This window comes from Cetorhinus maximus, chromosome 17 (genome assembly GCF_964194155.1).
Source record: "Cetorhinus maximus chromosome 17, sCetMax3.hap1.1, whole genome shotgun sequence".
In the NCBI taxonomy this organism is placed as follows: domain Eukaryota; kingdom Metazoa; phylum Chordata; class Chondrichthyes; order Lamniformes; family Cetorhinidae; genus Cetorhinus; species Cetorhinus maximus.
The window spans coordinates 45,774,716-45,802,025 of NC_135895.1; the positions used below are offsets into that span (position 1 = coordinate 45,774,716).

The following is a 27,310-nucleotide window of genomic DNA, read 5'->3' on the forward strand; positions in this document are numbered from 1 at the left end:
TCATTCATCTTTTCCTGTTTAATAAATGTTTTATGCTTTTGTTAGAAGTTCATTATCTGACTCCGGTGACTTTGTTCAGTAGCCCCTTTTCACTTTTCTAAACAAACAAATAAAAGTTAAGATCTATCAAGCTGTGTTCCACCCTGGGATCAGGCTTACCTAGTGGTAACCTCAGCTGGGAATCAGATCAAAGCAGGGGTTCTTGTGGGATTCTGAAACACGGACAGCGGGTGATTGGATGCGGAATAATAATTGGTTCGGGATTATCATTATAAGGTGGACTTGGAAATCCTTGAACATAGGTGGCATCTGTGAATCCTTTTAAAACAAGTACGTGGAGGTACAGAGGTACTGGATATAGGAATTGGAGTTGCTGTGAGGTATCTTATACTAGTTGGAATTTGAAATGGCTTTGGAGGTTGCTAAGACTTTTTTACAGATGGAAAATGGAACTCTGACTGGCTTACAGAAATTAACCAAGAGTAAGCTAATGGAATTGGTGGATTAATTGGAGTAAGAATTACCCAAAGAGGAAAAAAAAGCAGACATAGTTGGGATAATAGCACAGCATTTACAACTGGAAGGGATACCAGAGAGACCACGTTCTCCAGGGAGTGAGTCACAGGCGCAGGTATGAGATTTCTGTTACAAATGAAGAAGCTTGAACTTCAACAAGCAAAGGAACTGAAAAAACTTGAATTGGAGGCAAAGGAAAAAGAAAGAGAATTAGAATTGAAAAGGCTAGAGGTAAAGGGAAAAAAGAAGGAAAGAGAAAGGGCAGAAAAGGAAAGAAGGCATTTCGGAAGTTGGAACTGGAATCTCGGGCAAGAGAGAAGGAACAAGAAAGGGGAACACCAGCTTAAAAGACTGGACAGTGGTAGGGAAACTATTGGAGAAAATTCTGAAGGAGAGAATCTAGCTCCACTTGGAGAGGCAAGGTTTGATCAGGGACAGTCAGCATGGCTTTGTCAGAGGGAGGTCATGCCTATTAAATTTGACTGAATTTTTTGAGGAGGTGACCAGGTGTGTAAATGAGGGTAGTGCAGTTGATGTAGTTTATATGGATTTCGGCAAAGCCTTTGACAAGGTCCCACATGGGAGACTTATAAAGAAGGCAAATGTACATGGGATACAGGGTAATTTGATAAGGTGGATTCCAAAGTTGGCTTAGCTGTAGGAGACAGGGTGATGACAGAAGGCTGCTTTAGTGACTGGATGCCAGTGTCCAGTGGCATACCATGGATCTGTGCTGGGTCCTCCATTATTTGCCATTTATATTAACAACATAGATGACAACATGGGGGGTAGGATTAGTAAGTTTGCAGATGACACAAAGATTGGCCGGGTGGTTAACAGTGAGGTTGAATGTCTTGGGCTACAGGAAGATATAGACGGGTTTGTCAAATGGGCAGATAAGTGGCAGATGGAATATAACCCTGAAAAGTGTGAGGTGATACACTTTGGAAGGAGTAATTTGATAAGGAAGTATTCAGTGAATGGCATGACACTAGGAAGTTCTGAGGAACAAAGGGACCTTGGCGTGTGTGTCCATAGATCTCTGAAGGTGGAGGGGGTATGTTAGTGGGGGTGGTGAAAAAGGCATATCGGACACTTGCCTTTATCATCAAGGCATAGATTACAAAAGTAAGTCATGTTGGAGTTGTATAGAGCCTTGGTGAGGCCACAGATGGAGTACTGTGCACAGTTCTGGCCGCCACATTATAGGAAGGATGTGATTGCACTGGAGGAGGTGCAGAGGAGATTCGCCAGGATGTTGCCTGGGATGAAACATTTAAGTTATGAAGAGAGGCTGGATAGATTTGGCTTGTTTTCGTTGGAGCGGAGAAGTCTGAGGGGCGACCTGATCGAGATGTACAAGATTATGAGGGGCATGGACAGGGTGGATAGGGAGCAGCTGTTCCCCTTAGTTGAAGGGTCAGTCACAAGGGGACACAAGTTCAAGGTGAGGGGCAGGAGGTTTAGGGGGCATGTGAGGAAAAACATTTTTACCCAGAGGGTGGTGACGGTCTAGAATGCGCTGCCTGGGAGGCTGGTGGAGGCGGGTTGCCTCGCATCCTTTAAAAAATACCTGGATGAGCACTTGGCACGTCATAACATTCAAGGCTATGGGCCAAGTGCTGGTAAATGGGATTAGGTAGGTCAGGTGTGACCTACCTAGGTCAGGCAGACTTGATGGGCCGAAGGGCCTCTTCTGCACTGTGAGATTCTGTGATACTGTGGCCAAAAATGAGATGCCTATTGCTGATAAACAATTGAAGGAAAACCTGATTAACGTAGAAAACGAACTTTCACCTATGAAAGAGGAGTTTGCTAATGAAAGAAGAGAATTGGTGGCAATAATTGAGAAGCGGTCACAGAAAGTAGAATACTTGACTGAGGACTTGAAGTGTCTAAATGATAAACTTGCAGAAGCAAACTTAACAAAGGACGATCTTCAGTTAAAACTTGATAAACTTCAAGCATCAGAGGTTGCTATGAAATATCAGGAAAAATGCCTTGATCAAGAAAGGGAATTGTTGGTAAATCAATAATTGGTTCAACACAGAATTAAAAACCAAGACTAATGAACTGTTGGAACTTTGTCGTGAAAAAGAGCAATGAGATTCTCAAATTGTAGAAGATGAAAGATGATGTGCTATCCAGTGGCTTCAGCATAGTAGGTGGAAAGCTGCTGTGGTTGGTCTAGGGCTTTTGAGAAGTTCTTGCTCAGCAAATTCTAGGAGCACAGACCTGAGAGGATCCAACTGCAGCTAGAGCACTGTGGTCCAGCTAGCTTTCTGACACCAGGAAAGAGATTGTTAAAGCTGCAGATTTGCTGGGATCATGAGAGGGCAACATGCCCCTGCTATTTAGGCTGCCGTTATAATCTGCAGGAAAGCAGACTATTAGAACTATCCATTCTGTTCACTGTTTAAGGCGGAACAGGTTGTGGACGTAAAGCCTGGAAGGCCCTAGCAAGTGCATCCTTCAAATGCTACTACTGGTGTCACGCACTCTCAAGGAGGACCTGGTTTCAGTGCCAATTGAAGTAACCATGTGCTCCATTGCCATGCACCAGAACCCACATAAGTTGATATCTGCATCCCCGATGTGTAGCAGTAGCCCCCTGTCCAATGCATTCAGAAATTCCTTGTGCTTATCTTCCTGCATGCTGAAAAAGAGACGAGTTGCATTTATAACGCACCTTTCGTGACCTCGGGATATCCCAAAATCTTTGGACCAATGAAGTATTTTTGAGGTGCAGTTACTGTTATAATTTTGAAATGTGGCAGCGAATTTGTGCACCTTTGCTTTCTCTGGCTGGCTTATGTTGAAGTAGCTCTATGACTATTTTGTAAACCAGATCTCTCATGCTGTTGCTCATAGTGAATGATTCACTTTATCTTTTTGGTGAAAATAACCCAATGATTGTGCATTTTACACTATTTTCAGCATAAATTAAATATTGCATTTTTACAAATTAGTGGCAAAATATGGAAGCAATACTGCTAAAGATCACTGTTTAGAAGTTGGGGGCAAAATATAGAAGCAACACCGCTAATGATCACTGTTTAGATAATTGCTTAAAATTATAACTCCTATAAATCACTTTATTCATACAAAAAATGTACCTGTCGGATTGGAAATTTGATGTCTGAAACAAATCATTTCAATACAATTAAATGTGATATGACTGCTGAGGTCAATATATAAAATTATCTTCTGCTTCACAAATTATTACCAATAAAAGGAGGCAAATTGAGGTGAGAAACAATGCAATGCCTCACTCCCAGAATTGACAAACAGGTGATTTAATGTGTGTTTAATCAATTATTTGGTTCAGGAGTTACTGTCAATGGAAAACAAATATTCTTATTACTTACCAGTCAGGCGATACCTTGTTCAAAACTCAACAAACCAGTTGGACCTTTCTTAATGTTTATTAATTATATGCATCAGTACTTCTAAAATGATCACACCGGATAAGCAAACATCTGTTTTAGGACAGCATAACTAGATGTCATGACCACAAATTGCATTGTTGTTTAAAAAAAATTAAGCTTTTTTTAATTATGCACTTTTGCGATCTTATTGTCTCTGGCAAGGCCTGCATTTTTGCCTAATTGCCCTAGAGTTCTTGGTGGTGAACCACTGCAGTCCATAGGATGTAGATACAACCACAGTGCTGTTCGAGAGGGAGTTCCAGGATTTTGACCCATTGACAATAGATAGTGGACAAGCTTTGGGGAGTCAGGAGTTATTCGGCACAGAATTCCCAGCTTCTGACCCGCTCTTGTAGCGAATTTGATTCATCCCATCTATATGAAGATTGAAATTACCTACAATTATTGCAGCATCTTCCTTACAAGCCCCCATTATTTTTGATTTATACTCTGTCCTATGGTGTATCCATAGTTCGAAGCAAATAAAGTACTCCCCCACCAGTGACTTCTTTCTCTTGTTATTTCTCATCTCCACCCAGATTGATTATGCACCTTGATCTTCTGAGCCAAAATCATTTCTCACTACTGGACTGATCTCAACCCTTATTAACAGAGCTTTCCACCTCCTTTTCCTCACTTCCTATCCTTCTGAGATGTCACATACCCTTGAAAATTCAGTTCCTAGCCTTGGTCACTTTGCAACTACGTCTCTGTAATGGCTATCACATCATACCGATTTATTTCTATTTGTGCTGTCAATTCATCCATCTATTACGAATGCTGCATACATTCAGATGAAGAGCATTTAATTTGGCCTTTTACCATTTTTCCCTGCTTTGACCCAATATGCTGATGCACAGTTATGTATGCCCCTTCCTGTCACACTCTGGTTATCATTATCCCATGTCACTCCCCTGCACTACTGCCTTGTCCTTACTTGTTTACTTTCTAAATCTTCCCTAATGTAAACCCTACCGCTCCCCACTAATTAGTTTAAAGCCCTCTCTACAGACATGGTTATACAATCTGCCTGGACACTGGGTCCAAGCATGGTTCAAATGAAGGCTGCCCCAACAGTACAGCTCCCTCTTTCCCCATTACAGGTGCCTGTATTCCATGAATCGAAGCCCATTTCTCCCGCACCAATCTTTGAGCCACGCATCCAACTCTCTGATCTTATTTCCACTACGGCAATTTGCTTGTGGCGCAGTAGTATTCCAGAGATTATTACCTTTGAGCTTCTGCATTTTAATTTAGCCTGAGCTGCTCTTATCCCTTAGAAGAGCCTCTTTCTTAGTCCAGCCTCTTTCTTAGTCCAGCCTATGTTGTTGGCACCTATGTGGACCATGACAACTAGATCTTTCCCTTCCCACTCAAAGTTCCTCTCCAGCCCTTAAGAGATGTTGTTAATCCTGTCACCAGGCAGTTGACACAGCCTTCAGGACTTGCACTCTTGGCTGCATAGAACATTCTCTATCCCCTAACATTACTGCCCCCTACTGCTACATTCCTTTTTGCTTCCCTGACTTAAATGGCCCCCTGTACCAGGGTGCTGCTCATCGTCTCTGCAGTCCCTGCTCTCATCCACACAGGCTGCATACCAGTTGAATAAGTGCAAGGGCTGAGGCTCCTCTAGCTCTACCTTCTGGACCCCGATATCTGCCTCACTTGTAGCACACTTTCCTGTCCCTGACCACAGACCAAATCTGAAGTACCTAGCCTAAGGGGTGAGACTGTCTCCTGGACCAAAGTGTCCAGGTAACTTTCTCCCTCCCCGATGCATCACAGTGTTCAAAGTTCAAACTGCAGTTCAACTCTGAACCAAAGTTCCTCGTGCTGTAGACACTTGCTGCACATGTGGTTGCTGTGGATCATACTGGTGTCCACCAGCTCCCAAATGCTACAGCTGTAAGACATCACTTGCCCTGCCATCTTTCTTGTATTTTATTTAACTATTTAAGGTTTTAAGTTCAGGAATGTTACTCATTGATTATTTGTTGTTATAGTAAGTAGTTCAACTTGTTCAGCTATAAATTTAATTGTACACTTGCATCTCCCTGGTACTTGTGTAAACTTCTGCCCCAGTTTAGAGGAGAAAAAACATAAAACTCACCAACCTATCACCGATCTGCTTACCTAATTAATGCCTGTAGGCTGCAGCTCTCAGGTGCTGCTGTGCCCTGCTTCTTTCAGACCACTCCTTGACCAGCACCTCATACCTCTCTGCTCAGAATTCCCTCACACATGAAATTCCTGAGTTCAGAACTCTGTCGAAGCTGTAATCCATTGAGCTGGCCTCCGTGCTACTTACTCAAAGACTGCAGCCATTGTTTACAATCTCTGCTCCAAACACCATTTCCTGCCTACTAACTCTATCCCTCTTCCTGGCAACAGTCTGAGGCTAAATCAGTCTGTTCATAACCTTGATGTCATAGTTGACCCTGAGATAAGTTTCTGCTAATATTTTTGCACCACCGCAAATCTGTGATCAACAGTAACAGAATTTCAAAGCAAATTTCCCTTGATGTTCAATTCTCTCAAATCTGGTTTCTGCCCCTGCCACAGTACCAAAACCGCTCTTATCAAAGTCATAAATGACATCCTATCTGACTGTGACAAAGGTAAACTTTCCCCGCTCATCCTTCTCAACCTATTTCCACCTGCATAACATTGCCAGAATTTGCCCTGGTCTTAACTCATCTGCCGCTGAAACCCTTGTGCTTGCCTTTATTAGCTCTAGACTTACTACTCCAATGCATTTCTGACTGGCCTCCCAAATTCTACCCTGCATAAATTTGAGGTCATCCAAAACTCTGTTGCTTATGTCTTAACTTGCGCTCAGTCCCATTCATTTATCACCTCTGCGCTCGCTGACCTACATTGATTCCTAGTCAATCAACCACACGATTTTAAAATTCCCATCCTTGTTTTCAAATCTCTCCATGGCCTTAGCCTTCCCTATCTCCATAACCTCCTTCAGCCCCATAACCCTCAGAGATATCTGTGGTCATTTAATTCTGGACTCTTGAGCACCCTCTGATTTTAATCACTCCAGCATTGCTGGCTGAGCCTTCAGTTGCTTAGGCCCTAAGGTCTGGAATTTCCCCCTTACACCTCTCCACCTGACTTTCCTCCTTTAAGACATTCTTTAAAACCTAACACTTTGATCAAACTTTTATTCATCTGACCTAGTATCTCCTTATGCGGCTTGGTGTCATATTTTGTTTTACAGTGCTCCCGTGAAACACTGTACTCCCAAGTTAACTGAGCATGTAGACAAAGCTACAATTGGCCTTGGTGTTAAAGGGGCAGATTTAGGATTATGAGCCTATGGGAGGGATTTTCCAGCCCCCTACCCACCGCCGGGATCATCCAGTCCTGCCAAAAGTCAGTGGACTTTTGTCTGGGCTGCTGAATCTCCCACAACGGGTTCCTCCACAACGGGGCCAGAAGATCCCTGCCTATGACTTTTTATCGGAACATTTATGTTCAATAAGGCCGAGTTAGATTACCAGCGCAAATAATCTGGATTTGACATCTGAACCCTTAATTATAGACCTCCATATGCTTTCTGTAGTGATGCATTTGGGCCAACTTTATATTGTCGTTCAATGAGTTTGCTTGTTAAAAAGCCAGTGTAATGTGAGATGTTTACCTGCAGAAATGGACTTTAAAAAGCTTTCACTGTTACTAGCAATAAGTCTGCTGCTTATGTTTTGATGTTTAGATCTCGCTGACAGTTTTTTGCTTCTTGCACAATAGTATTCACTTACCCACAGTCTCTGTTCAATTGCTAATTTTCAGATACAGCTGTAGATATTCTATGCAAAGATAAAGCATCTTCCTTTATTTGTTTTTCTTGTGGCCAAATTGATGTTTATTCAGCTTGGTATTTGTTCTACCTAGTATTATTAACATTATCAATCTAATTGTTTTGATGAACAAAGTTGTACCCTTGTTGGGCAGTCTTCTTTGTTAACTCATGTGGTATTGAGAAGCCTTGGAGAATAGTAACATTGAAAATTGGCTATATGTAACAGGAAATAAGCTCAATGAGCTACTGATGTTTTTATTCCCTGATAAGGCAACTGTTTTATCTCTGTCAGTTAAAAGTTCTATGCTTTAAATTCAACAGCATTGCTAATATCGAGGAATAGTTGTGAATATGTAAGGAGAATGCAAGATTTTTTTTATCTATATGGACATACATGTCATTATGTACATGTATATGTTTGTGTGTATTTGCGGATGTATTTGTAAGTGAAAGAATCAAAGGCATTAAAGCTTGAAGAAAGTGGCTGCACCATAATATAATTAGTAGCAACAGTATGGTAAGCATGGCCGAGGGAAGAGATGCATGGGGAGGATAAAGCAGAGCAACAGGCGTGAGGAACTGGAGGGACAGGAGGGGTGGGGAGGTTTTGATGGTGGGGTAAGGGAGGAGTGGTAGTCATAGGAGGAGAGCAGCAAAAATGGATGGGGCAAGGAACGTGCAGTGGGCAACATGAAAGAGGGGGATAGATATCATAAGGGGAATGGGGAGCAGAGGTGGGATGAAATTGGTGCATTTATTTTGTTCCAGCCCTCCTTGTGTGTGCTTGATATTCCCAGTAGACCCAAGTCCCAGATCAGGAGCAGCTGCTTAGACTGTTTGGCTTAATATCTTCTATTTTAACCAGAATTATTGTGTTGATACCAGCACAGCAAGGTAAGCTGAGATATTGGCCTTTGCTTTGGTATAAAGAGATGAGTTGCATCTGGTACTATCAAGAAACTTTGGTGGCCTATCTTTGTGCTGGGACTAGGGCACCACAAAAGGAGAAGGTAAGATATCAGCCTGCACAGCTGACCCAGGAAGCATCCAGCAGGGCAAGAAAATGGGGCTAGCCATTTGTAAGAGTTCTATTTGTCCTGGAGCCAGTACAGAAGCCACTCCAGCAAGGGAAGGAGGAGCATGTTAGGTCAAAATATTAGCACAAGTGGCCAAACTAGAGAGTAAGAGCAGGGCCGGACTGAGGTCCACGAGCAGCAGATTAATTTGTTCTAAAGACCGCTGCTGTATATTTAGGAAATTGGAGGAAGCTCACTCCAGGAACAGCTGAGAATGTGATTTGGAGTAGCTGAAAAACGATAGAAAATAACTATGTAAGATAAAATAATTTTACGTAGTTATTAGCAAGAAATGTGCTTATAACTATGAGGGGAAGCTAACACCTTAAAAAAAACAAGATACTGAAATCCAATGCACCCATGATTGTGCAATCAGCGTAACAATTTACACAATTAAAAATATAAGTGTGAACATAAGAATGTATAATGAGAAACATTGACACAAGAAGTGTGACAAAGATATAACAAGAAGCAAGTGTTGCAGACAGGAAGTGCATGCAGTACTCTTATGTAATTTGCCAGTAATCACTGATCAAGGTATTTCTTTAATGACCTTTTATGTTTCATATCTATGCTATAATGTAATCATTTTATTCAGTTAATAGTATTGAACAAATTTTGGAACGCTTTGGGGCATGAACCATACCTTTTGCACTACTGAACTATCTATTGTTGTTTATGAAAAGTGTAAAGAAAACTGCTTATCTGGTAATATTACCCCAGTTTACAGTTATAAAATGATAGAGTCATCATTCTGTATATGTTGTGATATTGATATGGTCAAAACTAAATACAGTTACATCATTTTAAAATGATCACTTAATTCCCTATTTAACCCCCACATACCTTGAAAAATTGAAGTGGTCTAAATATAATTTTAATGTCATGCAATCTCACTCCTATAATCTTACTTTTTACAGAACTCTATATTGTATTCCGTCTTTCAGGTGAAACATTAAACAGGGGCCCCATCTGCCTTCTCAGGTGGGCACGAAAGATCCCATAACAATATTGAAAGAGGAGCAGGGAAGTTCTACCAAAAGTTCTAGCTAAGATGTAGTCCTCAGTGAACATGACTTCAAAAAAAAACAGGATCTGGTCTTTATCTCATTGCTATTTGTGGGACCTTCCTGTGTGCAAATTGGCTGCCACACTTCCTAAATTGCACTAGTGACTATACACTTCAAAAGTACTTCATTGGTTGTAAATCACTTTGGGATGTCATGGAAGGTTCTTTATATATGCAAATTTGTTCTTTGAATGATTCATCTGCTGTACATTGTTTATCATTGTATTTATGCTGATGACACCCAGATCTAACTCTTCACCACTTCCCTTGACTTCACAACTGCTATGCTTCTGTTCTGCCTATTCTTGCAGTTGAAGATATAGAAAACCAAGCTATTGTTTTTAGCCCCTTCTAAAAACTCTACTCTCTTGGCACTAACTCCCTTCCCACTTTTCTGGTTGCTCATTGAGGTTAAACCAGGCTGTTGCAATCCCAACTCCCTGCTCAACCTAAGAGTTGAACTTCGAATCCTATATTTCTGCCCATCATCAAGACCTCTTTGATCTCTGACCATTGCTTATACAAACCATTGTCAAAAACCTTATTCACAAATTCACCATCCAAAGCCTCAATTTCTCTAGTATACTCTGTCCTTCTCCACTCTCAGATTTTAATTCATCCAAACATCATTATTCACACCGTATCCTACACGAAGTCTCACTCTACTATCAGTTTGCCCTCACTGAGTTACATTTTGAATATAATATCCTCATCCTGAAATCCCTCCATTGTATTGCCTCACCCTGCTTCTGCAACCTCTTATGGCTTTGTGTTCTCTTCCACTCTTTTGATGCCAGTCTATGGTGCAACATCCTCCCACCACCCTGCACCACATACTTCCATTCTACTATTGGCAGGATCATCTGGAATACTCTCCCTAAAACATTTTACCTCTGTGCAACTTCAAAAGCCTCCTGAGAGCCTGTCTCTTTGAGCAAACTTTTGGTCACCTTTCTTAACTCTCACACACTTAGAGGACCGTAAAATTCTGTCCTACCAGCAAGTTTGCAGGGGGAGGCCTAAAGCTCCCTGGGTAGCCTTCCTGCTGCTCTCCTGCCTGCCCCTGCTCTGTCCATAATTTTACATGGGCAGGCCTAGGGTGACCTGGCCGCGCTCACCCAGTTGAGGCCCTTAGGTGGCCAATTATTGGCCACTTGCAATTTCCCACTCACCGAAGCTTAATTTTGAAGCTGGTGGGAGAAGTTCAGGGGTGGGGGGAAGCTCGGCAGGTCACTCTGCATGTGCCTCAGGCTGAAAGGGGGAGAAGCACTTTGCTCAAAGGCCCCCTTTCCACATCGGACAACCCCCTCCCCACCCAAGGCTTGCCCCCTGCGAGTGCTACCTTCCCCCTGGCCCCTTCTTCATGACCCCCAACCCCCTAGACCTCCCCTCCTTGCCATTCAAACCCCCCGCCCCGCCCCTGCACCTACCTGGTCCTGGACTCCAGGACTTAGAATCTGGGTTCTGTTTGTAGTCCCAGAACTGGCTACGCTGTCACTGGGGTTGCTGGGACTACGATTGGCTGGCAGCTTTTGAGGCTGTATTTCTGCCCAGGTGAAAGATCCCTCCTAGCCAAGTAATGCATCGCAGAGCATTAAATGGCTTTTGGGCTGCTGTGATCGGTGGGGATGTGTTTCCTCTGACTCTGGGACAGGAAACCCCGCCATCTGAAAAATTCTGCCCTTAGACTCTATGTTAATGCAAGTTGTTCTACCATCTAAATATAGCCATTGATTTTTAATTATGAAAGTAAATTTAATTGCTAAAACAAATTAAGTGTGATACAATCTGATCCTGGTCTACGATTTGTATTGTAAGAGAATTTTCAAAAACTTTGAAGTTTAGGAAGGATTTTTGCAAACTTGCTAATTTAATTTGTAACCACACACTTCGTCAATATCTGGTCTAAAAAACATAATAACCAGAAAAAACTAAAAACAGACTATAGCTGTCATCATCCTTCAAATTGCAAATCTTTTTTTAAAAAAAAATCAGAGGCTTGAATATTTCAGACAATAGTCATAATTTATTGCACTTTCTATGTACATAAATCTCTTCAATAAATTGTACCGTGGTGGGTCTCCAGGTGTAATGTAGTAATTCCTATAATTGAAATGGGAATGCCTTTGACCTGATCACTATTTTTCCTAAAGGTCAGTAGAGAAAGAATAAAGTTGACCTGGGGGCTTGCTCAGGTTCTTTGTTTCTTTATTTGTCCAGGCTATTCGATTGTCCCTTGAGCAATCATTACCTCCAGAGCCAAGAGAGGAGAGCACTGAACTTGTCAGCAAACTACGCATCAGAACACCGCGTGGGGAATTCTTTGAACGGCGTTTCTTAGCAAGCAACAGGCTCCAAGTTGTCTTTGATTTTGTGGCTTCCAAAGGTTTCCCAAGGGACGAATACAAACTGCTGAGCACCTTCCCCAGAAGAGACGTAAGTGCTTCATATCATCTTTTCATTATCGTGCTACAGTTTTTATTACATGTGCATTCAACTTGGAAAGATTAAAACAAAGATTATAAGATTATACTTCCAAGTAACTTGATCTTAATTCCAAATAGATTATTTTTTTGATTCTTTTACTTTTTACTTTGAAGTATATTTCTGTGGCATAATAACATTGTCAAATAATAACTACTTTTGTGTAGTTTCTGAAATATGAGGATAATGAGAAGAAAACCAGCAATTTCTCTTAAAAAAAATTCCATCTGGTCAGATTTATTAACACCTGCTGTGCAAGCTTTCAACAGCTTAACCTCTTAATTCTTTCACCAGCATTAACTCATATGTAGGTCTAAAAAAATTCCTCTGGGCTGCATTGGTATTTTCCATGTCTTTTGAAAGAAATGGGCTACCGCACAGCTGTGAAATCTTAAGCAGGCATTAAACAAATGTAGGAAAAATGAAATAATCAAAAGAAGAACATCTTCAACATGTTACAGGACATAATTATAAGGTGACAGATACATTGAAGTTAATTGCAAGGCAACAAGCATACATGACATGTAATATGATATAAATTGCAAGAATGGTGATCCAATAGTCATAGAATACTCATAGATCCGATTGTCATAGATCCAATAGTCATTAGAATCCCCAGATTATTATGATTGTTTGTATTATGACTGTATCAAACCAAAGCCCATTTGTTCGTATTCTGTCACACTCCTTGACATATCTATTTGTTAATTCAGATTTATTAACTTTTTAGAATACCCTTTACTTATATCACATGGCCTTCACCTCGGCCTGCACATTTCTGACTTGAGCAAAATTACTTAAGTATTCATGGAGGCACTTCCTCTTCTTCTGCCTCTATTAATAATCTCTTTATAATATCACTGCCAGCGCAGTATTAATTTTGGAACAGATGGCGAATGCAATTATACTGCCCAGTCTTTCTTTGTGAAGTGGCAATTACTTTAATATGGTGCGTGCATATTTTGAATGCACCTCTAATACTGAATTATAGATTTTCAGTTTGGCACACGTTTGCTTTTTAAGCCAAGCCAATAATGAGTCTGGTACTTTGACTTTTTCAAATAGTGGCACTAAGATAAAGACAGGGTTAGCACATTCCATCCTAAATTTCTAGAGAACAAAAGGTTTGCTTCAGATAATACCAAGTAGAAAATAGAGCTAATGCCAATTTTAAAGGATCGGCGTTAACTCCTGCCTCCATTATGACAAGAGCCTGTGTCACCTTTAAAAACTGTTTCCCTCTCAAGTTGGTCACCCAATTCTCACTATCCTTGAAATGCTTGTTTCTATAATGGGGCCCTTCTATTTTGCACCCATTGGCCACTACAGTGTTCAATTGGACTTATTGAAATATAACAAAAATAGAAACTGCCCAAAGTTCATAACTGATGAGTCAGCATATATGAAGAGTTGATAATTGTGCTGTAACTGGTATATAACTGTTGAATAATGGAGATATTTATGGCTTGCCAGAAACACTGTTGAGAAAATATGTCACTCTAAGTGCAATAATTTCAGTCTGTGGTGTATGGGAGGAGGTCTTGGTGCCCACTTAATGGAATATCACAAATTATATTTGCTGATTCAAAGCATAACGGCCACGTTTTAGTTGCACACAAAATAACACATTGCAAAGTTATGTCTACCCATTGAAGATCTTACTGTGCAAAGAATATTCTGATAGCGGAGCTCAAGGAAGGGGCATGGGAAATTTTGTTTTCAGTTGAAACTCATAGTTCGATGGGCTCCTTGGTTCTTTACTGCAAATCACCTTAGATGAGAGGTATAACTTAATTACTGCGTAATTAGCCAGCCTGCGCCTGCTCTTCAGTGGAACACGAATATAGAAACTAGAAACAGGAGTAGGCTACTCGGCCCTTTGAGCCAACTGCACTATTCACTAAGTTCATGGCTGATCTGACTATATCCTCCCGCCTACCCCCTGTACCCTTCACCCCCTTGTTTATCAAGAATCTATCTACCTCCACCTTGAAAACATTCAAAGACTTTGCTTCCACTGCCTTTTGAGGAAGGTAATTCCAAAGACTTGCTACCCTCTGAAAGAAACAATTTCTTCTCATCTCTGTCATAAATGGGCAACCCCTCTTATTTTTAAACCGTGACCCTTAGTTCTGGATTCTCCCACAAGAGGAAACATCCTCTCCACATCCACCCTTTCAAGACTCCTCAGGATCTTATATGTTTCAATCAAGTCACCTCTTACTCCTCTAAACTCCAGTGGATACAAAACAAAAACAGAATTACCTGGAAAAACTCAGCAGGTCTGGCAGCATCAGCGGAGAAGAAAAGAGTTGACGTTTCGAGTCCTCATGACCCTTCAACAGAACTGAGTAATATTAGGAGAGGGGTGAAATATAAGCTGGTTTAAGGTGGGGGGGTGTGGGGGGAGAGAAGTTGGGGGTGGGGGGTGGTTGTAGGGACAAGCAAGCAGTGATAGGAGCAGATAATCAAAAGATGTCACAGACAAAGGAACAAAGATGTGTTGAAGGTGGTAATATCTAAACGAATGTGCTAATTAAGAATGGATGGCAGGACGCTCAAGGTACAGCTCTAGTGGGGGTGGGGTGGAAAGACTGACAGGGCATTAAAGGTATAGATTTAAAAATAATGGAAATAGGTGGGAAAAGAAAAATATATATAAATTATTGGAAAAAACAAAAGGGAGGGGGAAGAAACGGAAAGGGGGTGGGGATGGAGGAGGGAGTTCAAGATCTATAGTTGTTGAATTCAATATTCAGTCCGGAAGGCTGTAAAGTGCCTAGTCGGAAGATGAGGTGCTGTTCCCCCAGTTTGCGTTGGGCTTCACTAGAACAATGCAGCAAGCCAAGGACAGACATGTGGGCAAGAGAGCAGGGTGGAGTGTTAAAATGGCAAGCGACACAGAGGTTTGGGTCTTTCTTGCGGACAGACCGCAGGTGTTCTGCAAAGCGGTCGCCCAGTTTACGTTTGGTCTCTCCAGTGTAGAGGAGACTGCATTGGGAGCAACGAATGCAGTAGACTAAGTTAGGGGAAATGCAAGTGAAATGCTGCTTCACTTGAAAGGAGTGTTTGGGCCCTTGGACGGTGAGGAGAGAGGAAGTGAAGGGGCAGGTGTTGCATCTTCTGCGTGGGCATGGGGAGGTGCCATAGGTGGGGGTTGAGGAGTAGGGGGTGATGGAGGAGTGGACCAGTGGTCCAGTGGATACAAGCCTAGCCTGTCCAATCTTTCCTCATTTGACAACCCGTCCATTCTTGGTATTAGTTTAGTAAACCTTCTCTGAACTGCTTCTAATACAGTTGCATCTTTCCTTAAATAAGGAGACCAGTACTGTACACAATGTTCCTAGATGTGGTCTCACCAGTGTCCTGTACAACTGAAGCATAATCTCCCAATTTTTGTATTTAATTACCCTTGCAATAAACAATAATTCTATTCGCTTTCCTAATTATTTTCTATACCTGCATACTAGCCTTTTGCGATTCATGCACTAGGATACCCAGATCCCTCTGAGCCTCAGAGCTCTGCAATTTCTCACCATTTAGATAATATGCTTTTTTATTCTTCCTGCCAAAATGGACAGTTTCACATTTCCCCACTTTTTACTCCATTTGCCAGATCTTTGCCCACTCACCTAACCTATCTATGTCCCTTTGTAGCATCCTTCTGTCCTCTTCACAGCTTACTTTCCTACCTATCTTTGTATCATCAGCAAATTTAGCAACCATACTTTCAATCCCTTCATCCAAGTCATTTATATAAATTGTGAAAAGTTAGGGCCGGCACTGGTCCCTGTGGTTACACAGCTAGTTACATCCCACCAACCAGAAAAAGACCCATTCAGAGAAAAGAAAACAGACCCAGCCTGTCAGTCCTTTCCTGATCTGTATGGCTACACTCTGTTTCCTGTTAGCTAGCCAATCTTCTATCCATGCCAATATGATACCCCCTACACCATGAGCTTTTATTTTCCGCAATAACCTTTGATGTGGCACCTTATCAAATGCTTTCTGGAAATCTAAGTGGTTGTACATCATGACAGCTGTGAGTAATACAGAAACCTATCCAAGTAGTTGAGGCTCATCATGCAGAGCCTCTTATGCTTTCAGTGCTCACTTTCTGCAGCATCTTCCATCTGCGCCTTATATTCTTCTAGCCTATGGTTGGTACTGCACCCTTTTTGCTGGCGTGTTCAATCTTCGCAAAAAAATTTGAAAATATAGTACCTTTAGTTAGATAACTTGATCTATTTCTTGGGACCTACCCGCAGGTCTGATTGGAAGCAAATATCTAAATTGTCACTCTTGGTCTACTCTGAGAAATGTTGCATTTGGTTTTTCTAATATTTGACTTCAGAGCCAATTACAAACCCATAGAGAAGAATTTTCCCCCCGTCAGCAGGGAAGTGCAGGAGTGGCCGCATGCAGGTGTGTCCCCAATTGGGGGTGCGCTGCCATTTTATGTGGACGAGCCAATTAAGGCCCACCCATTGTGACATCCGCCAGGAAGTGCTATGCGCTCCCTATGCGAGCAGGGGGGGATTCCCTCAGTCTGGAGTGCGCGTGAAAGAGCGCACTCATCTCCCTGAGGCTAAGTGCTGCCTCAGGGAGATTGGCGTCAAATTCAAAAATGGTCAGTGGACAAAAATAATATTTCCCTGACATGTCCCCTCATGTGACACTGTCACATGAGTTGGGACATGTCCATCACTTTTATCCAAACTTTTAATAAATTTTTAAAAATCTACATGAAATCTCATCCCGCCCATGGATGAGGTTTCATGCTTTTTCTGAAGCCCGCCAGGGCTCCCGACCTGCCCGCCAACCTCAAGGTTGGACGGGCAGGTCCATTAACTAGCTCAATTACTTTTTAAATGGCCTCAGTTGGCCGTTGACAGGTCGGCGGGTGCACAGCTGATTCGGCTGCGCCCCCGCCTACCTGAAAATTGAAATAACGCGGGGTGACATCGGGAGTTCTGCCCGACATCATCCCGTGTCATTTTATGCATCGGTAAGCTCCCCGCTCGCCGACCTCAATATTCTGGCCATAACATTTGTTATTAACCTTTCTGCTTTATTATACATTGAAGAATTGCAAAAAAAAATATGCATTTGCATCAGATTTATAACGTTGCATTTTCACAAGATTTACTTCATTTTGTTGCACTGTACTCAGACCCTCCATAATTATTATGGCTAACTCATTTAAAAATATGACAGTTATTTGTCTCTTGTGGTACAGACTTGAATATTGCTGAAAAGAGAGATATGTTACTGAAGCCAAATTTCAACCGATCACAATTTATAGTACAAAGAAAAGGGTGCTGATCGGTTGGCAAGTCGACTCTGGTTGTCCAAGATGTTGACATGGAGAAAGTAACAGGGAACTCAACATACATTCATACACAGGGACCTTTTCACTGCAAACAAAAGCCTTGAGCCTTTTTTTAATTACCTGGGAGCTTGAGGGGGGGGAGCCTATGGGTCCCCTTTGCTTTCTCCATGACAACGTCTTGACCAATCGGAATGCAAAATGAAAAGCTTTGGCAACATGCCTCTCTTTTGAGCAATATTCAAGTTATTTGTGTTTTCTGAATGGGATTCAAAGTTCAGTCAAATATGATTTGAAGCAGCACCTGCTTGGACAGTTTGTAGAATCGATTGAATGTTAGCAGCTGACAGATTAACTCCAAGGAAAGCTAAACATTCACTGAACCACTGCTCTTTGGGCCTATTTCAAAAAAGTGCCTTTGGACAGTAATTGCAAGGCTGACATATGGAACTATCCTCAGATCTTCACCAAGCATTATTGATTGGATTTATCTATTAAAGAGACTGTAAACTTCGGTGCGTACATTCTAGATGCAGATCGTTGGTATCAGAAGACCCACCCTTATCTCAAAGGAAATTTACATACCCTCGGGTACTTGTTATTGTGAATAAAATCGATCTCTACATTGTGTATTTCTCTTGTCTTTCCAGTTTTTCTGCACACTTGCCAAATTGGTGGCTATGGTTACATTCTACTACCTGTTCAAAGTGTTTACGTAGGATATACAGCACAGAAACAGGCCATTCGGCCTAACCAACCCTTACAGATGTTTATGGTCCACTTGAGCCTCTGCCCATATCTATCAGCGTCACCCTCTACTCCCTTCTCCCTCATGCTTGTCTAGCTTTCCCTCAAATACATCTATAGCAATTGTTTCAACCACTCCCTGTGGTGGCAAGTTCCTCATTCTCAACACTGTTTGGTGAAGAAGTTTCTCCTGAATTCCCTATTGGTTTTCTTGATGACTATCATATATTGATGGCCTCTAATTATGCTCTTTCCCACAAGAGGAACATTCTCTCGTAATTCTTAATTTTCATAATTTTAAAGACCTATTTATTAGGTCAACCCTCGTCTTTATTTTTCAGAGAAAAGAAAACAGACCCAGCCTGTCAGTCCTTTCCTGATCTGTATACCCATATATTTCTGGGTTCATTCTTGTAAATCTTCCCTGTATCGTCTCCTTACAATGTGACATATATTAGCATACTGGTCTATCTAAGAACGGGAATTATTATGTGGTGGTTACAAGATACTTAAATTTATTAAATGACCAAAACTCAACACAATGGATCAATAGGAAATTTTCCCCATGGGACAAAATAATAATACAGAGCAACTGGAAATGTACTGTAAATGTATTGAATCAGGATAAAAAAGATGCAGAAAACCTTTTACTTAGCGTTGCAACTAAGTTAGATTGTATTATGAAGCAGATAAGGCAAGCCATTAACTGTAATTTAATTTTGACTCATACACATATACTTAATGGATTTATTAATCGTCTATTTAAATTCAGCTCTTATTTAAAGTCTATTTTAAATGACTTTATTATTTATGCCAATTAAAATTTTCAAATCTATGCATGAAATGAAATCACCCCCATTCATACTCATTGTTTATAAGCAGTTATGATGGAAAAAAATTGTGGTCTCTTCTAAATTGGTTGAAGTTGTCTTAATTTTGAAAAGTAACATCTCAATTTGCAATGGTTCTGCTGGTTTTCCACTAGTGAGAAACATACTCAACTCTGTTAAGTATGCATAAATAAATGGTGTATATGTTAATAATCCTTTGAAATATCTTCTCCCACCTAAAATTCAGCTGCTTCCTAGCTTAGGGAGAAGGCTTAATTTAGTCAACTGTTGTTTAATGAAGGATTGATCATACTGATGAGAGCAATGCACAGTAGATGTTTTATACTGTTTTAAAATGTTATTTTAGTCCAAAAATCAAACTGTTTATATTGGCTTGCTGCTTTATCAATTTGCATTATAATACTTAATTTTATGTTTCGGAAGTAATTATGCCTGATTGCCAGAAAATTAATTAATAATGTATGTAGTGGTGTTATTGTTAACTTCCATGTTTAATATCATTTACACCTTCTTTCTCCTTTACTCACTAAAGTACCTAAGGGTTTTAAATTTTGAGACTATTAAACACATAGTGGATCTGAAATAACTGGTCTCATTGCTTTTTCCAATGGTTGGTACTGTTAAATAAATAATTGACTCTTGCTGGATGAGGCTGTATTATCTTCCAACATGTGCAGTCCTGGACAAGCTTGTGTAATCTATTATTAAAAAAGGGAGAGGTGATCAAGTGGAAACAGTTGCTCTATATTCTAGCTTTGCTGTTTTAAAGTAGGGGCAAGTATGAATTTGCTGAAATTATTTCAATGTTTTGGTATGAGGGACGAGCAAAACCTAGCAGTATGCCAGTTGAGTGACCCAGAATGTAAATGATCTCGTCATCTGGAATATAAATGTTGAATGTAGTTTCTATTGCTGGTCAGACGGCATCTCAGAATGAGGGCATTTTTTTTAACAGGAGCAATGTATACATTGTATCCTTTCCACTAAGCCTTATGGTCAGAAAGAGATGCATTTAATTTGAATATTGACCCTTGCTAAAATGGATGTACCTGGTAGATCAGCCTTAGCATTAACCATATGAATTGTATTGACTTTTGTTAATTACTTTTGTGTTGAAACAATCTGGAAATTGAGCCCAATAAGTTCTTGTGATCATTTAATTCATTTAAACATTTGTCCCAACTAAAAACAACTATTTATGAATGTGATGGAAAATGCACAGGTAACATGAGAAATGCTTGATTTAAAGTAAACCGCTCAGTTGGAGACAATTATTTAATTGGTTTTACAGTTTATCATTATCTCAAGTTGTCATCAGAATTAGCTAAGTTTGAAAGGCTAAATTACAGATTTTCACAGAAGTTGATAAGACCATAAGACATAGGAGCAGAAATTAGGCCATTCGGCCCAATGAGTCTGCTCCACCATTCAATCATGGCTGATAAGTTTCTCAACACCATTCTCCCGCCGTCTCCCCGTAACCTTTGATCCCCTTACCAATTAAGAACCTATCTACCTCGGTCTTAAATACACTCAATAACCTGGTCTCCACAGCCTTCTGTGGCAATGAATTCCATAGATTCACCACTCTCTGGCTAAAGAAGTTTCTCCTCATCTCTGTTCTAAAAAGTCTTCCCTTTACTCTGAGGCTGTGCCCTCGGGTCCTAATCTCTCCTACTAATGGAAACATCTTCCCCACGTCCACTCTATCCAGGCCTTTCAGTATTCTGTAAGTTTCAATCAGATCCCACCTCATCCTTCTAAACTTCATCGAGCATAGACCCAGAGTCCTCAAACGTTCCTCATATGTTAAGCCTTTCATTCCTGGGATCGTTCTCGTGAACCTCCTCTGGACCCTCTTCAGGGCCAGAACATCCTTCCTGAGATACAGGGCCCAAAATTGCTCACAATATTCTAAATGTGATCTGACCAGAGCCTTATAAAGCCTCAGCAGCACATCCCTGCTTTTATATTCTAGTCCTCTCGAAATAAATGCCAACATTGCATTTGCCTTCCTAACTACCAACTCAACCTGCAAGTTAACCTTAAGAGAATCCTGGATTAGGACTTGCAAGTTCCTTTGCACTCCAGATTTCTGAATTCTCTCCCCATTTAGAAAATAGTCTATGCCTCTATTCTTCCTACCAAAGTGCATGACCTCACACTTCCCCACGTTGTATTCCATCTGGCACTTCTTTGCCCATTCTCCTAACCTGTCCAAATCTTTCTGCAGCCTCCCCGCCTCCTCAATACTACCTGTCCCTCCACCTATCTTTGTATCATCTGCAGACTTTGCCAGGATGACCTCAGTTCCTTCATCTAGATCACTAATGTATAAAGTGAAAAGTTGCGGTCCCAACACTGACCCCTGCGGAACTCCACTAGACCAGCCGCCATCCTGAGAAGGACCCCCTTATCCCCACTCTCTGCCTCCTGCCAGACAGCCAATCTTCTATCCATGCAAGTACCTTGCCTCTAACACCATGGGCTCTTATCTTACTGAGCAGCCTCCTGTGCGGCACCTTGTCAAAGGCCTTCTGGAAGTCAAGTAGATAACATCCATTGGCTCTCCTTTGTCTAACCTACTCATTACCTCCTCAAAGAATTCTAACAGATTTGTCAGGCATGACCTCCCCTTGATGAAACCATGCTGACTTTGCCCTATTTTACCATGCACTTCCAAGTATTCTGAAATCTCATCCTTAATAATGGACTCTAAAATCTTACCAACGACCGAGGTCAGGCTAATCGGCCTGTAATTTCCTGTCTTTTGCCTCACTCCCTTCTGAAACAGGGGTGGTTACATTAGCGATTTTCCAGTCCTCTGGGACCCTCCCTGACTCCAATGATTCCTGAAAGATCACCACTAACGACTCCACTATCTCTTCAGCTATCTTCTTCAGAACTCTGGGGTGTAATTCATCTGGCCCAGGTGATTTATCCACCTTCAGACCTTTCAGTTTTCCTAGCACCTTCTCCTTGGTAATGGCCACCATACTCACCTCTGCCCCCCGACTCTCTTGAACTTTGGGGATGTCACTCGTGTCTTCCACTGTGAAGACTGACGCAAAGTACCTATTCAGTTCCTCCGCCATTTCTTTGTTCCCCACTACTACTTCTCCAGCGTCATTTTCCAGCGGCCCAATGTCCACTTTTGCCTCTCTCTTACCCTTTATATATCTTAAAAAAAAACTCTTGCAATCTTCTTTTATATTACTGGCTAGTTTACCCTCATATTTAATCTTCTCCCTCCTTATTTCTTTTTTAGTTGTCCTCTGTTGTTCTTTGTAGCCTTCCCAATCCCCTGTTTTCCCACTGCTCTTCGCCGCAAAACATGCTGTCCCTTTAGCTTTTATGTTGTCCCTGACTTCCCTTGTCAGCTATGGTTGCCTCGTCCTCCCTTTAGTATGCTTCTTCTTCCTAGGGATGAATTTTTGCTGTGTCTCCCAAATTACTCCCAGAAACTCCTGCCATTGCTGTTCCACTGTCTTTCCTGCTAGGCTCATCTCCCAGTCAGTTCTGGCCAGCTCCTCCCTCATGCCTCTGTAGTTGCCTTTATTCAACTGTAATACCGTTACATCTGATTCCAGCCTTTTCCTCTCAAATTGCAGGGTAAATTCTATCATATTATGGTCACTTCCTCCTAAGGGTTCCTTCACCTTAAGCTCCCTTATCAAATCTGCCTCATTACACATCACTAAATCTAGAATTGCCTGTTCCCTAGTGGGCTCCACCACAAGCTGCTCCAAAAAGCCATCTCGTAGACGTTCCACAAATTCCTTTTCTTGGGATCCACTACCAACCTGATTTTCCCAGTCTACCTGCATATTGAAATCCCCCATTATCACTGTACCCTTGCCTTTCTTACACACCTTTTCTAGTTCCTGGTGTATCTTGTGCCCCACATCCTGACTACTGTTTGGAGGCCTGTACATAACTCCCATTATGGTTTTTTTACTTTTGCAGTTCCTCAACTCTACCCACACAGATTCTACATCATCTGACCCTACATCATTTCTCGCTATCGGTTTAATTTCATTTCTTACTAACAAAGCAACCCCACCCCCTCTGCCAACCTGCCTATCTTTTCGATAGGATGTATATCCTTGGATATTTAGCTCCCAGTCCTGATCCCCTTGCAGCCATGTCTCCATAATGCCCACCACATCATACCTGCCAATTTCAATCTGCGCCACAAGCTCATTTACCTTATTTCGTAAACTGCGCGCATTCAGATACAACACCTTCAGTCCTGTATTTCCTGTCCCCTTTCTCATTGTCGTCCCTTTATCTGATGTGCTTGAAGTTAGATTCCTAGCCCTTTCCAAACACTCTGTCCTATTTTGTGTTCTGGAGACTTTTAATAACCTCTCCTGGGCTCTCCTTTCTTTTCAGTTTTTTCATAATTTTCCGTAAAGTTGAATCCAAATCCCCCACACGCTAACCTGCTGCTTTGTTTCCCATTAGTCATACTTCTTGGAGTTTTACCCTTCCCTTCCCTCCCCCCCCACTTTCTAGTTTAAAGTCCTGTTGACCACCCTATTTACCCTTTTCGCTAGAACATTTGTCCCAGATTGGTTCAGGTGGAGACTGTCCCAATGGTACAGATCCCTCCTGTTCTAATACTGATGCCAGTGCCCCACGAAATGGAACCCCTCTTTCCCGCACCACTCCTTTAGCCACGTGTTTACTTCCCTTATTCTCACGTCCCTATGCCAATTTAGCACCACTATTGATGAACAGGCAGGATAACAGTATGACATGTTTCTATAGACAGTTGTTATTATGAAGCTAGTATATAGGAATTATAATGAAATATAAAATGTCTGATTTATGATGGAGACCGAGTATCCCTTCACACTCTGGTCCAATTATCCCTAGCCAAAATCCCATTTCACCTTAAGACAGCACTTGACTGCCAATGTGCAACACTATGAAAGGTAATATAGTATTACGTGTGCGTGTGTGTGTATATTTAATGTTGGTTTATAGGTTTAGCAGTATTGAGAAATGCATATACTTAAAATTGACAGGCTGTTCCTGCAGGATCACAATGTCAGATCACACAGTTAAGAGATAGAAAAGTTTAGATTGTAATATGTAATAAAATTTACTTTTATAAAACTTCTTTAAACTTACTTTTAAATAAAAGGATGAAACAATAGAATCAGTACATAGGCCCAGTCTCTGGATTGTTGGAGGCCGGACATACGACCCATGACCTCTGTGTGAATTGCCTCAACTTCTGACAGGCAATTCCCCTGCTCCCCGGGAACCCTTGCAAACGCCTCCGAGTCTGAGCTAGGGTCAGAGACTTCAGACGGTTCTGTGGCACTTTACCTGGATGGTTACCCAGGAAATGTTGGACAGAAAAATCTTAGTCTAACTCCTGGGTAACTATAGAACTGATACTCCAATCATTCACACTGACCCCCCTGGCTATTCCCCCAACCACCTGACTACACCTCCCGTGACAAGACCTGACTACCCCAAACCATCTGACTAGCCCCTGACTTGACTACCCCTCCTGACCAACCACACTACCTCTGAACCACCTGTCACCCTACTCACCTGCCATCTGACTCATCTGCCAGCCTCTCATTTGCCAGCTTATCCACCTGCCCATCCTACCTATTCACTCATTCATCCACTCACCCATTCACGTACATTCATACTGGACATTTAAACTTACCATATGACAGCTAGTGCTGTAAAGAGGGGGCATGTTCTGTCTTTCTCCCGATGCTACAGCGCTGAAATGGAGCTTTCCGATGGACGCTGTATTCTGCATTTCTGGAGAAGCCGGGCTCGGAAAACCCAGCAAGAAATGCAGAACAGCATCTAGACGTGGAAATGTTTGAGCAGAGGGGCAAGCTAATGATGATTGCTGCTTCGCAGAAGATCTGGGACATAATGTTTTAAATTATTTATTAAAACAGGCTGAGATGATGAGCTTGAGTCAAATTAAGAAATTTTATTATGCTATTAAAGAGTGGCAGAAGATAAACTAATGCTTTGCAACTGACAAGGCACTGGGACCAGACAAGATACATCCAAGGACATTGAAGGAAGTGAGAGTAGAAATTGCAGGGGCACTGGCCATAATTTTTCAGTCTTTCCTAGACTCGGGGGAGATGCCGAAGGACTGGAGAATTGCAAACATCACGGCCTTGTTCAAAAAAGGTTGTACGGATAAGCTCAGTAATTATAGACCAGTCAGTTTAACTTCAGTGGTGGGCAGGATTCCAGAAACAATTATTCGGGGCAGAATTAGGAACCACATGGAAAAATATGGGTTGATAAGGAAGAGCCAGCATACATTCCTAAAGGGGAAATCGTGTTTAACTAACTTGCTGGAGTTTTGTGAAGAGGTAACCGAAAAGGTCGATGAGGGTAATGCTGCTGATGTGGTGTACGTGGACTTTCAAAAGGCATTTGATACAGTGCTACACAACAGACTTGAGAAAAGTTATTGCTCAAGGAATGAAAGGGACAATAGTAACATGGATATAAAATTGGCTGAAAAATAGGAAGCAGTGAGTAATGGTCGATGGATATTTTTCGGGCTAGAGGAAGGATTGTAGTGGAGTTCCCTGGGATTGGTATTGGGATCCTTGCTTTTCCTGATATATACTAATGATCTAAATCTTGGTGTGCAGGGGACAATTTCAAAGTTTGCGGATGATACGAAGCTTTGGAGTGTTGTAAACTGCAAGGAGGACAGTGTAGAACTTCAAAAGGACATAGACAAGTTGATGGAGTGGGCAGATAGGTGGCAGATTAAGTTCAATGTGAGCAAATGTGAGGTAATGCATTTTGGTAGGAAGAACAAGGACAAACAATATAAAATAAGGAGTGAAGTTTTGAAGGGGGTGCAGGAGCAGAAGGACCTGGGTGTTTATGTGCATAAATCACTGAAGGTGGCAGAACAGGTGAAGAGAGCAGTTAATAAAGCATATTATATCCTGGGCTTTATTAATAGGGGCATAGAGTACAAGAGCAAGGAGATTATGCTGAATTTATATAAGATACTTGTTAGACCTCAGCTGGAGTATTGTGTACAGTTCTGGGCGCCACATTATAGGAAGGGTGTGAACACATTGGAGAGAATGGTTCCAGGGATGAGAAACTTCAGTTACGAAGATAGTTTGGAGAGGTTGGGACTGCTCTCCTTGGAGAGAAGAAGGCTAAGAGGAGATTTGATAGAGATGCTCAAAATCATGAGGGAGCTGGACAGAGTAGATGGGGAGAAGCTGTTCCCGCTCGTAAAAGGATCAAGAATGAGAGGGCACAGATCTAAAGTGATTTGCAAAAGAAGCAAATGTGATGTGAGAAAAAAATTCTTCACACAATGAATGGTTCAGGTCTGGAATGCACTGTCTGGAAGTGTGGTAGAGGCAGGTTCAATCCAGGCATTCAAGCGGGAATTAGATGATTATTTGAATAGAAACAAATGTGTGGGAATACGGGGAAAAGGCAGGGCAAAGGCATTAGTCATAATGTTCATTTGGAGAGCTGGTGCCGACATGATGGGCCAAATGACCTCCTTCTGTGCCATTAAAATTCTGTAATTCTGATTGAGTGATCCCAATAGAAACATAGAGAAAAAGTCTCTGTCCTATCAGTGTCTGTCTCTCTGGTGTCTTTCCATCTCAATTTGTCAATGCACATTTTTATTTTCCCATCTCCCCCACAGTTGACTGCCTCCGAAACTTTATTCCTATATTTTCACAAACTCAAATCGAAGTTTATTTTCTGTCCCTTCAATCATTCCACATTCCTTACCATCTACCTGTAGTTTCTTCTAGTTTTTCAAATGAAATTTTGGCTGATTATCACTGTTCAAATTGTTTTTCACCTCCATTTGCTAAGAAATAGATGTACATTATACCCTTCATGAAAGGAGTAAATTAAGTCACCATAGAAGGATGATGCTTAAAGAAGGAGAATTAACTGACAAAAGGATATAATAAAGACCTATATAAAATTAGAGAAC

General features: G+C 41.5%; 1 protein-coding gene across 2 annotated transcripts in view; it reads left to right on the top strand.

Moving 5' to 3' along the window:
• The window catches only part of faf1 (Fas (TNFRSF6) associated factor 1), a 383,193-nt gene that overhangs the window by 338,506 nt on the left and 17,377 nt on the right, over positions 1-27,310 (top strand). For both annotated transcript variants that reach the window (XM_078561145.1, XM_078561146.1), the window contains exon 18: positions 12,124-12,339. In XM_078561145.1, the coding sequence (XP_078417271.1) occupies positions 12,124-12,339 (216 nt within the window). The remainder of the gene's footprint in view (positions 1-12,123; positions 12,340-27,310) is intronic.